The following is a 12,317-nucleotide window of genomic DNA, read 5'->3' as shown; positions in this document are numbered from 1 at the left end:
TTCTCAAGACAAGCCTGCTTGAGATGGACAGTTATGAATCATGCAAGTCATTATTCTGAAAACAGTCATCCGAGATAAATTGGCCTTATCTGGTAACAAGAGATTCTTAAACATTCAATTATAAATCCCAGCTTCACACAGGGCTGTATATAGTGTCTAAACCAGAATTAATTTGGCTTCAAAGATGTGATTTATTATCTTTCTGCACAGTATCATCAAAATGGTGATTTTAAAGAAACTCAGTCTGGGCCAGCAGTCCCCTTGAAACGAGGCCAGGAAACCTCTCACAAGTGTTAATGGTTTGAAGTTCCCAGATTTTTTGAGGGACAATCCGAAGAAAGGTCAAAGTCTGGGACTTTGGGGACTTGGTCAGCAGGAATAAAGAGATGACTTAGTCCCTGGGTACTGAATATCGAACGCCAGCGTTGAAAGGCCAAGGCGAAAAACATCCTGGGAAGGGCTAGTTCAGTTCTCCCAGGAGTCTTGGCGAAGTGCACTTGGCCCGTGCGTACCACCTTGGAAATAGCACACCCCACAGGTGCTGGTCGGGGCAGCCCTGGCCGCCTGCAACGGGCACTTACCTAGGAGCGGGAGGAGTCTCATTGGCGGCGCCGCGGAGGTGGCGGAGCGCGGGCGGAGCGACGGGACCAGCGGGCCGAGTACCTGGGCCGCGGCGGGGCGGGCGCGCCAGGCTCCCGGCTATGGCCCGCGTGACGCGGCCGCTTCCTCCCGCCACTTTCCGGCCTCTTTTGTGTGAGTGCGTGTGTTCAGCGCTGAGTCTGCAGGCCACGTCCGGACCCGGCCCCTTCGCCACCCTGACCCCCTCCCGGCCGCGGGCCGCCAACCCCGTGCGCTCCGCGGGGTCTGCGGAGGGATTTTGCCCGGTTCCGGGGCGCAGGGTCCAGGGTGCAGACCTCCAAGCCAAAGCGCTCCAGATGTCTGCGGAGCGTCCCCCCGAAAGAACTTCCAGAACCGCCTAGATCTTAGGGGATCCTTCCTACACCCTCAATTCGCAGGACACGTCTTTTTTTTTTCTCTCCCTTCACTAACACTTTCCCCTAAAGAACTGTGGGTTTAGAAGTAGGCTGGAAACTTGGCTCTAAACGACAGAGCCTGGGTTTCTAGCTTAAGTCTGCACCTTGTGGGAACTCAGGGTTCCATAGTGAAGAATAAAAAGTACGCTATCTTGCCTACAGGTTAGGCTCGTGTCTAAAATGAGTAAAAAACAAGTAATCCAAAAACACAAGTGTCAAGAATTAAATGTCTACGAAGTACAAAATGATCTTTCCCACTTTCAACTAAAATTTACCCCTCTTTTCACCAGTCCCTTCTCCTGAACCCCTGGTACATCATAAATAGCTTTCCTTTCATGTTACTATATATGAGTTGATCACATAGATTCAGATCATTTAGGTTGAAACAATGAAACAGTTTTAATGTAAAAGTTAAACATAACTGTCAGGTGAGGCTGATCTATAAGACAGAAAGCAGATAAGTAGTTCCTGGAGGTTGGAGTGGAGTGTGGGATTGACTGCAGGAGGCACAGAGGGAAATGTGAGATAATGGGAATATTCTGCATTTTGATTGGTATGGTGGTTACCTAAATGCGTGGGTTTGTCAGACGTCATCTCTTCAAATTTGAGCATTTTATCACTTGTATATTTTACCTCAATAAAGTAGTATAAAGAAATGACTGATCTTTGTGTCTCAGACACCAGTCATTTCACATTTTAACAGTTGGGCACACCTTTGTTACATTTCATATGCATTCTGTTTAGTTGAACAAGGTGTTAAGAATCTACTTTGTATTCACAAAGATGAACAAGCTGTGACTCCAAGAAGATAAAAATAAACTAGTGGAATGTTAGTCACTCAGTCATGTCCGATTCTTTGTGATCCCATGGACTGTAGCCCGCCTGGCTCCTCTGTCCTAGGAAATCTCCAGGTATGAATACTGGAGTGGGTTGCCATTCCCTTCTCCAGGCGATCTTTCTGACCCAGGAATGGAACCCAAGGCACCTGCATTGCAGGCAGATTCATTACCGTCTGAGCCACTATGGAAGCCCAATAAACTAGTGGGGCAACAACTAAAACAAATCACAGTGACACAAATCACAATAATTCATGTACTTATATATAGGCATACTGAATGCAGCACTTTCACAGCATCATGTTTTAGGATTTGAGATAGCTCAACTGGAATTCCATCACCTCCACTACGTTTGTTCGTAGTGATGCTTCCTAAGGCCCACTTGACTTCACATCCAGAATGTCTGGCTCTAGGTGAGTGATCACAACATCGTGATTATCTGGGTTGTGAAGAGTTTTTTGTACAGTTCTTCTGTGTATTCTTGTCATCTCTTCTTAATATCTTTTGCTACTGTTAGGTCCATACCATTTCTGTCCTTTATCGAGCCCATCTTTGCATGAAATGTTCCCTTCATATCTCTAATTTTCTTGAAGAGATCTCTAGTCTTTCCCATTCTATTGTTTTCCTCTATTTATTTGCACTGATCAATGAAGAAGGCTTTCTTATCTCTCCTTGCTATTCTTTGAAACTCTGCATTCAAATGGGCATATCTTTCCTTTTCTCCTTTGCTTTTTGCTTCCCTTCTTTTCACAGCTATTTGTAAGGCTTCCTCAGACAACCATGTTGCTTTTTTGCATTTATTTTTCTTGAGGATGGTCTTGCTCCCTGATCCTGTACAGTGTCATAAACTTCAGTCCATAGTTCATCAGGCACTCTGTCTTAGTCCCTTAAATCTATTTCTCACTTTCACTGTATCATCGTAAGGGTTTTGATTTAGGTCATACCTGAATGGTCTAGTTAATCAATATGATTTCGATATTGACTGTCTGGTGATGTCCATGTGTAGAGTCTTCTCTTGACTTGTTGGAAGAGGGTGTTTGCTATGGCCAGTGTGTTCTCTTGGCAGAACTCTATTAGCCTTTGCCCTGCTTCATTCTGTATTCCAAGGCCAAATTTGCTTTCAATATGCCAGCAAATTTGGAAAACTCAGCTATGGCCACAGGACTGCAAAAGGTCAGTTTGCTTTCCAATCCCAAAAAAGGCTATGCCAAAAAATGTTCAAACTACCACACAATTGCACTCATCTAACATGCTAGTAAAGTAATGCTCAAAATTCTCCAAGCCAGGCTTCAGCAATACATGAACTGTGAACTTCCAGATGTTTAAGCTGGTTTCAGAAAAGGCAGAGGAATCAGAGATCAAATTGCCAACATCTGCTGGATCATTGAAAAAGCAAGAGAATTCCAGAAAAACATCTATTTCTGCTTTATTGACCATGCCAAAGCCTTTGACTCTGTGGATCACAATTAACTGTGAAAAATTCTGAAAGAGATGGGAATACCAGACCACCTGACCTGCCTCTTGAGAAACCTGTATGCAGGTCAGGAAGCAATAGTTAGAACTGGAAATGGAACAACAGACTGGTTCCAAACAGGAAAAGTAGGACTTCAACGCTGTATATTGTCACCCTGCTTATTTGACTTATATGCAGAGTACATCATGAGAAACTCTGGGCTGGATGAAGCACAAGCTGGAATCAAAATTGCTGAGGGAAATGTCAATAATTTCAGATATGCAGATGACATCACCCTTAGAGGAAAGTGAAGAAGAACTAAAGAGCCTCTTGATGAAATTGAAAGAGGAGATTGAAGAAGTTGGCTTAAAGCTCAACATTCAGAAAACTAAGATCATGGCATCTGGCCCCATCACTTCATGGGAAATAGATGGAGAAACAGTGGAAATAGTGGCAGACTTTATTTTTGGGGACTCCAAAATCACTGCAGATGATGACCGCAGCCACAAAATTAAAAGACGTTTACTCCTTGGAAGAAAAGTTATGACCAACTAGACAGCATATTAAAAAGCAGAGGCATTACTTTGCCAGCAAAGGTTGTGTAGTCAGGCAATGGTTTTTCCAGTAGTCATGTATGGATTTGAAGCTTGGACTATAAAGAAAGCTGAGTGCTGAAGAATTGATGCTTTTGAACTGTGGTGTTGGAGAAGCCTCTTGAGAGTCCCTTGGACTGCAAGGAGATCCAACCAGTCCATCCTAAAGGAGATCAGTCCTGAGTGTTCATTGGAACAAGTGATGCTGAAGCTGAAACGCCAATAGTCTGGCCAACTGATGCGAAGAACAGACTCATTGGAAAAGACCCTGATGCTGGGAAAGTTTGAAGGCAGGAGAAGGGGATGATAGAGGATGAGATGGTTGGATGGCATCACCGACTCAATGGACATGAGTTTGAGTAAACTCCGGGAGTTGATGATGGACAGGGAAGCCTGGCATGCTACAGTCCATGGGGATGCAAAGAATTGGACACAAGTGAGTGACTGAACTATATACTACTATACCATATATAGACATATTTCCTTGGCTTTCAATTCTTTTTCTGAACCCTTTTCTAGCTTAATTCTATTCCTACAAAAAGTTCTTGAGTATGGTCCCAGAAAAAATGAGGAACAGAAGTGTTGTGTGACTTGCTTGAAATCATACACAGCGTCTTAAGTCACTGGTTACTTTCAATCCCAGGCTCTTTTGTTTCTGAACCACTGCTCTCAATCACCCTGCTATATTCTTTGTATAGTGTATCACCCGGAGAAGGCTACTGCAAAAATGAGTAGTCATCAGTTACTGTTACTCAGGGAGTCTGGAAAGGTGTTTTAAATGCCCTAAATACCACGAAAAATAACTTTGGACTTTATTCTGCTGTTAATTGGTTTTCTTTGAAGATTCCTTTTTTTTTTTTTTTTTTTTCCTTTTTAAAGCTAGACAGTGATTCAGTGAATAAAACTCTGGCAGCAGTTTGAATGAGGGATGTTATGGAGACATCAAAGGCTGAGAAGCCAGAGTAGTCCAGGAAATAGACGACAACTGCCTGAACCAGGATAGGAATATTCAGGTGGGGGAGATAGGGACAGATTGGAGAAAGAATTAAAGGAAATTGAAATCTGGTAAGCTTGCTAAGGCTAAGGGATAGGTTTAAGACAGAGAGTGTGAATGTCTTCTAGATGCGTGAACAGAAACAGAAACCACAGCTGAAATTCACAAAAGAAGAAAGACAGGATGAAGAGTGGCTTTGAAGGGGAAAAAGTAACAAACCTGGTTTTATAAGATAAAATTTGAGCTATTCCAATGACCTGATTCATTGGTGGAAAGTTAGTTTTTCCAAAGACGTTGCATCATATTTATCATATGCAGTCATTGAGTGTACTCATCATTTGCAAGACATAAATGTATAAATATATTGTTTCCAGAGACAAGTTACAAACTGAAACACAGTACTTGCTTTTAAAATCACTATCATAAATTAGTTTGCTCCATAGATCATCTGCACATGCTTAATTTTTATACTAAAGATAATAGAAGGCAGCCAATTTTAAAAAACATTATTTTTCTTTATGTGTGTATTGCTTAACAATGAACAAAAATTAGCTAAAATGAAATTAGAATATTCTCCAAACTTTTCCTTTACATGTGTTTTTATTTTTAAAAAAGTTTATTCATTTACTTTTATCAAGAAAATACAGGAGAGCAAAAAGTAAACATGAAGTATTTAATGATGTTCATAGTTTTAAGATTATTCTTTTTAATCAAATTAAAATTTACTACTTGAAAAAGTTTATATCCATAAGAAATATAATAACTGAATAATTTTGAATCTGTTGTCTTTATGTTAATGAAAAATATTTAGAATTTTCAATCCAAATATTTTAATTGTGAGAGAAAATCATAGTTTAAAGAGGTATTTTCAAAGAAATATAGGATCTTAAGCATAAACTTTTATCAGCACTCTTTATTTGGGTACCATGGAGACATGGCTAGTTTTTTGAAAATTTAACAATCCTTTAGAGCTTGATTTTGGCCTAAATATAACACATGGAAGTAAAATCATTTTAAGCTGTCTACCTGATTGTGGTTTTAATACACTAGTACAAACATTCATCCTACAATGTGAGATCTTATCAAATCTATGATTAGTTCTATCTTGGGTCTGTCTGTAAGGTGCCAAATTAAACAGGATTTCCTTGAAAGGTTCTTGGTCAGGTTAAAGCTTGCTATGGATAGTATTTACTGTGAAAGACCTGGGTTTAACACTAATTTTTATCATGAGGAGATTGTTTAACCTATTTGGGGACTGGTTTACCCACTGTTACATGGAAATAACAATGCTTGCCTTAGTAGATCATAGTGGATTGTTAAAGTCACTAACATACATTTCAGAACTATTGGGTATTTGATACCTTTAATATTTAAAGCATCAAATATAGGAAAATATTATACAACTGAAATGAAGTCCTTTCCCATAAATGTATTTATGGTGCCCACAGAGACTAATACAAGAAATACATCCAGTTTCTGGTCCCCCTTCCTGAGACCCATGGAAAACTGATTCCTCACCTGGGTGTTGATAGTGTGACTGAATTCTAAGTGTTTGGCCAGCTCTGTGACTATTTCTTAGAATATTATCATTACTCACATCATTGAATTTTTTCGACTATGGAAACTTTGTCAACAATTGTTAATTTAAGTGTTTCCTCATTTCTCATTATCTGTATTCCCATAGGACCCTCAGTAGGATTACAATTTACTAGATATGTTTTTCTACAAGTCAATTTTTTTTTCAAATCTAGAAATAGCACTGTGCAATTGGAAAAATACTGTAAAAGGTTTAAAAGAAAAAAGGAAAATTGAGTTATGTGTAAGGTTGGAAAGAGTAATCAGATGGCAATATACTTAATGTTTAAACCAAGAAAAACTTTACTAAAGTGAAACATTAATTCCTCAATGTAAGGAAACTTCCACAAGTGGATAAGGATTGAGTTTCCACAATGTGAACCTGTCTGTTAATGATTCTTAACCTGGTCTTTTAGAACTGACAGTAAGAAATCTAATTACTTTTTCCTCTAGGACACCTCACACAATGGCTTGAGGATAAAAATATATATATTTGTAAAAGTGATGATTAGATGAATAAAAAAAAATCAATAAATACCTAGAATGGTGTGTAGTCAAGTCTATTAGAAATAAAAATCTTTTACTTTGTAGTTTGCTTGCCTCAAATGTCTTTTAGGTTTCCAGATGCATTTCATGTTATCATTGTTGTTGTTGTTGTTGTGTTAGTTGCTCAGCCGTGTCTTACTTTTTGCAACCCCATGGACTGTAGCCAGGCTCCTCTGTCCATGGGATTCTCTAGGTAAGAATACTGCAGTGACTAGCAATTCCCTTTTCCAGGGGGTCTTCCCAGCCAGGGGACTGAACCTGGATCTCTTGCATTATAGGCAGATTCTTTACCATCTGAGCCACCAGGAAAGCCCAATTTCATGGGGATATAGCCAATCTCTATCACTTGCATTTAAATTTAAAGAAAAAGTCAGGGAAACACTTAGTTAATTGTAATCTGTATTTCCCAAACTGTGAGGAGCATTTTTTTTGTCTACTGTTCAACTAATGATCTTAAATAGTCAGGGTAGAGATGCTACAACTTCTGAAACTAGTTACCTGGATATTTGTGACTTTCTAATCTATATTGAGTCTATCAAATGTCTATCTTGTATCAAATATAAATTTTAATGTTTTAGTACACATTTCCACAAAGCACTTTTAACAACTTAATTTTCTAATTATAATACTCATTAGTTTAAAAAAATTTTTTAATTGAGTTTCAAAAACTAGAAACAGAAACACTAAACTAGCTTTTGTGCTACAAAGAGGGTGCAAAAAGCATCTGGTAATTTTCAACCATGGCTGGAAGGGAGGAGATCCGAGTTCCTTCCCAGCCTGGTTGTTCGATTGTTTTGTGGCCTTCAGAAAACTCACTAAATCATTCCATTATTCTGTTTAACATTTGCAAATATCTCTGCTTTATATGTTTTTTTCTGTTCTATGGTTTATAAAGATTTATAGATTAGCACTCACACTTTAGGAACTGATATTTTTAAGCCAGGCATTAGCCAAAAAAATAGAGGTAGGTGCATTATGCTGGTTATCTGTATTGTAACTGACTTCTACTTTATCTTATTAATGTATTTTCCTTTGTTTGAACCTTTTCCATGTTACAAGAATATGAAGCTGACCTCACCTTTTAAAAATGGCAATACTTCTAAAATAAAAGCCATGCTACAATCATCATCTATTTAATATTGTTATACTCTTTAGCTATGCTTTTAACATGTTGCAACATTGATTTATTTGTAGTTAATTGCTCTTTTTCATTGGATTGTCCAAAATAATATCCTGGGAGTTTGCAGAGTCCATCAGGATGTGCAAGTAATTTAAATTATTTCTTAAGGTATGTAATACTTTGTGCTTTATATTACATTTCATTTACCTTTGTGTTCTTTAATCACCAGTTTATTATACTTTCTTACAATTCTCCATTTCCCTCAATTTTTTACCAAAATTAAGTATTGTAATTACATACTATCAGCATATTTCAGCTGCTTATTCTTCACTGTCATCTATTATTTTTAACATGTATATTGAGGATACAAGCTACTGATTCAAACCTCCAGGGGACATCATTATTAACATCCTACCACTTTGAGAATTATCTTTTTATTCTTGTTCTTTACTTCCTACTTTATCACAAATCTTTAATCTTAAACAAGATTTAGTTTCCTTATTGTAATCTATTTTATTAATACCCTTCTGTGAGAAGGAATTGGCTTAAAAATTAAAAACCTATATGGAAGTCTAAATAGCTTATAGTCATTTGTGATTGATCTTATTAAAAAAAATTATTAAAGATAGGCATCATACCATGCATTTCCCCCTTATCTCTATCTGTAATCACAAATAAATATAAAAATACTATCTCTAGTCGACCAATTGTGAAAATAATTGTGCTTACACAGAAATAATTAGACAGATTTAAAAGGAACATTTACTCAAAGTTATGGTAGAATAAAGGCATCATTGACACATAACTTGTATATTAACATTGTTAAGGGCTAAGATAAGAGAGTTTATTTCTCATTTATGTCTTAAAAATTATTCACAAACACGTTATAATAATTTCTCTTCCAAAATTCTTAAATGTTATTGATGTTTTTCAAATTTTAATTATACTTATTATTAATATTTTTCCAATGAAAAATTTTAAATGTAGAGTAAAATATACTCCTTTGTCATATGAAATTATATAAACACCTTTTATTTTTATTCAGTGACATACAAAAAAGTGATGGACACCTAAAATAATGATCAGTTAGTGATAATTTCAGAAACATTTCCTTCTATGAATGGACTTCCACAAAAGGAAAATATACTCAAAATGATGTCTTTTGGAAGTTGAAACTTGCTTGTGAAATGTAAAGAACATTATTTATCATGTGAAGAGTAATGATGTGAAAAAAATTCTCACATTATTTTATTTTTGTGATGAATATGATTGCTGAGTCTAGAACACTGAATGATCAAGAGGTTTTATTTTTGTTTTTCATTAATGGGTATCCAAGTATTTATAGGTAACTTTTCTAATATAAACACAGGTTTAAAATTAAAAGAATTCTAAACTATAATTGTAATAACATTTTTAGGTGTGAAATTGTCTCACTGCGAAAGAAGTTTCAGTTAAATTATTATATACATAATTGATCCTTTAATCATAAGGTTGATATCCTACTTCAAGGTTCTTTTTCACTTTGCCTCTTTAAATCAGAAATAAAAATAAGCTTTTTATGTAAGCAGGTAATTTAACTTAGGCACTTCCTAAATGTCCATCATTGCCCTCATATTTGTGAGAACTGAAGAATTTTATTTAAACTTGCAAGAAAGTACTTTTAAAAACTTTTAAACAGTGCCTATTACTGTCTTCTTTTTGAAGGCTGAAATTAACATTATGTATTGTTTATACTTTCAGTGCTAAGATTGTTAAGGTTGATGTATACAGTTTTTTAAGTGATGTGTCTTGTTTACAATGTCCTGTGGTCCATTACTATAGCATTTGAGAGGAACCACATAATTATGGTCTTATAGGTTGTCCTGTAAATATACTAATTTTGTTCCATTTCTCTACTATCCTTGTCAATAGAATGGCTAAATCTCATTTTTCTTGTTTTTTATTTTTTTATTTCAAAGAACTTGCAAAGCTGTCAACAAAAATGGATTAATTTTGTGCTTCTGTCACCATAAATTGTTCAATAATAACAGAGTTATCCTTGAATTGTACCTCATACTTTCACTGTGCAAAAAATTTACTGAAAGATAGTATTTCAACATATTCTATTCTTATCAGATATTTTAAATGTAAATATCCTGGTTCATGTTAGATGCTATGGAGCACTGAAGAAATATGTATATGGTAAAGTAACTTTTCCAGATGCAACTTTTAATGTACATTATGTAAGACTGAACCTAATAATCTGTACTTAGAGTACCAAAAGTGTCCAACACTGAGTCATCTCCAAATATCATTACCCAATAGAATATATAGTCTGCATAGTGTTTCTGGTTATTAACTAAGCCACTAGAAACAATAGAATATAAACTATCTGTGAACTGTCCTGCTTTATCTGGAGAATTATGCCCCGATCATATTTATCACTGCTAAGACCACTTTCTCATTGGCTTCCAATGACAACATATACCCAGGAGTTATCAAGCTTCCAAAGGTGTTCCTTTAGCTACCTGTCCTGATCAGTTCAGTTCAGTTCAGTTGCTCAGTCATGCCCAACTCTTTGTGACCCCATAGACTGCAGCATGCCAGGCTTCCCTGTCCATCACCAACTCCCAGAGCTGGCTCATACTCTTGTCCATCGAGTCGGTGATGCCATCCAACCTGGCCTGATAACTCTATTTAAAGAGGAAACTCAGTCCTGGCCATGCCTTCCTGCTCCTTCATGTGCCTTCAAATCAGTGGCAGTGTTCTATTTATCCCTCCAGTTCTCAGTGAGAAATTGTTTTTTAATGAGTACTTTTTTCTCTTTTATGATTAAAGGAACGATTCAATTAGGTGATTGGAATCAAAAGAACATTCTGATGAGCACTATCTAAGATAAAGCCTCTTAGCATTACTCCAGTCAGGCTCACTCTGTATTTCCCTTCATAGATTCATAGAAAGGTTTGATCTTTCATGAGAATTGGTTAGCAAATAAAGATGACTTTACTTTTTTTCATTTAAAGAAAGGACAAATAATTCAAGTATTAGTGTATTTCTCAGTTTTGCTTTCAAGTTTAGCATCAGATATCCTCTATAAATTCATTCCTTTTCCAGCCAACATGACTAAGTGTCTACTGAATTGCAAATTCTGTATGATAGTCTGGAGAGTCAAGATTATAGTGTAACAATCAGAAATACCCCAAGATGATTTTTGGGACTCATTCTGGGTTTCCTGAGCTGGGTCTAGCAATGCCCTTCTGCTTTCTTTATTAGGAGAGCCTGTACCAAACTTAACTTCCCATGGGGTCCCAAGGTGCCCGGGTAGTTTCCCAGACATCTCTTGTCAACATCTCATATCAAAAGTCAGACTTCTAGGCACCCAAATTGACCAATAATCTTTTCCATGCAACTGACAAGAATGATCTCCTATTGACCCCATCCAAAGGAAAAGCAAAGCCCTCTCCACTAGAAGGCATATCACTACTTAATGTACACCAGAAAAGCTTTGAGACGTTAACTCTCCCAAGGGGATGGTGAGAAGACTACAGGACTTGAACTTTCTTTTCTATTTCTGACCTTGGGCTTGTAAATTTCCCTGGATAGCTGCTTTGCTGCACAACTTGTTATGTTTGAAGTCCACTGAAGGGGACTTGGCTTTCTGGTCTACCTTTTTACAAGGTAAGCCTAAGAAAATGGCTTTTTCAGAGGGTAGCAGATTCCTGGGAACCAAGAAATCTGGCTTTAAGGACAAGCTGCCTAACATCAAGAACTATACTACTTTTGGGAGATTATACCTCTTCCTGTGAGTGGCTGGAACAGGAGAGAAAACTGTTTCCTAATGGAAAAAGGAGAAATCCTAATCCAAGCTATCTTGATAGGCAACCCAGGATGAATCCTTGGAGAGTTCTATCCCTATACCATATAACTTTATATATCATATAACATGTTCCTGACTTCATTAAAGGTGGAGTTAAGCAAGGATAAATCAAAAAATAAATTCATACCAAGAAATAATAGTCAATATGGTATAAAGACCATAGTCTGTCATAAGGGTGTGGCAGGGATTGCTGGCGGTTTCTGAACAATTATTTTTTTCTGTCTTTCCTGATAATGCTCCCAGTGTTTGAAGTTGTGAGCTTGGCCTATTCTTTTCTGGCATACTTTGCAGGTAGCAGTGCTGAAACTGA

The 12,317-nt window shown here is 37.0% G+C and overlaps 1 protein-coding gene across 3 annotated transcripts in view; it reads right to left on the bottom strand.

The window, feature by feature from the left end:
- Window positions 1–702, bottom strand: part of ADGRL4 (adhesion G protein-coupled receptor L4) — a 151,769-nt gene extending 151,067 nt beyond the window's left edge. The window contains exon 1 of one of the 3 annotated variants that reach the window (XM_070467868.1): window positions 582–702. In XM_070467868.1, coding sequence (XP_070323969.1) covers window positions 582–603 — 22 coding nt within the window. In that variant the 5' untranslated portion in view covers window positions 604–702. The remainder of the gene's footprint in view (window positions 1–581) is intronic. The other 2 variants (XM_070467867.1, XM_020889675.2) reach the window with 2 other exon arrangements.
- Window positions 703–12,317: the final 11,615 nt, after the last annotated feature.

Source organism: Odocoileus virginianus, chromosome 5, assembly GCF_023699985.2.
Source record: "Odocoileus virginianus isolate 20LAN1187 ecotype Illinois chromosome 5, Ovbor_1.2, whole genome shotgun sequence".
Classification (NCBI taxonomy): Eukaryota; Metazoa; Chordata; class Mammalia; order Artiodactyla; family Cervidae; genus Odocoileus; species Odocoileus virginianus.
The sequence above is the reverse complement of the archived record's forward strand: the minus strand, read 5'-3'. Positions and strand labels throughout refer to the sequence as shown.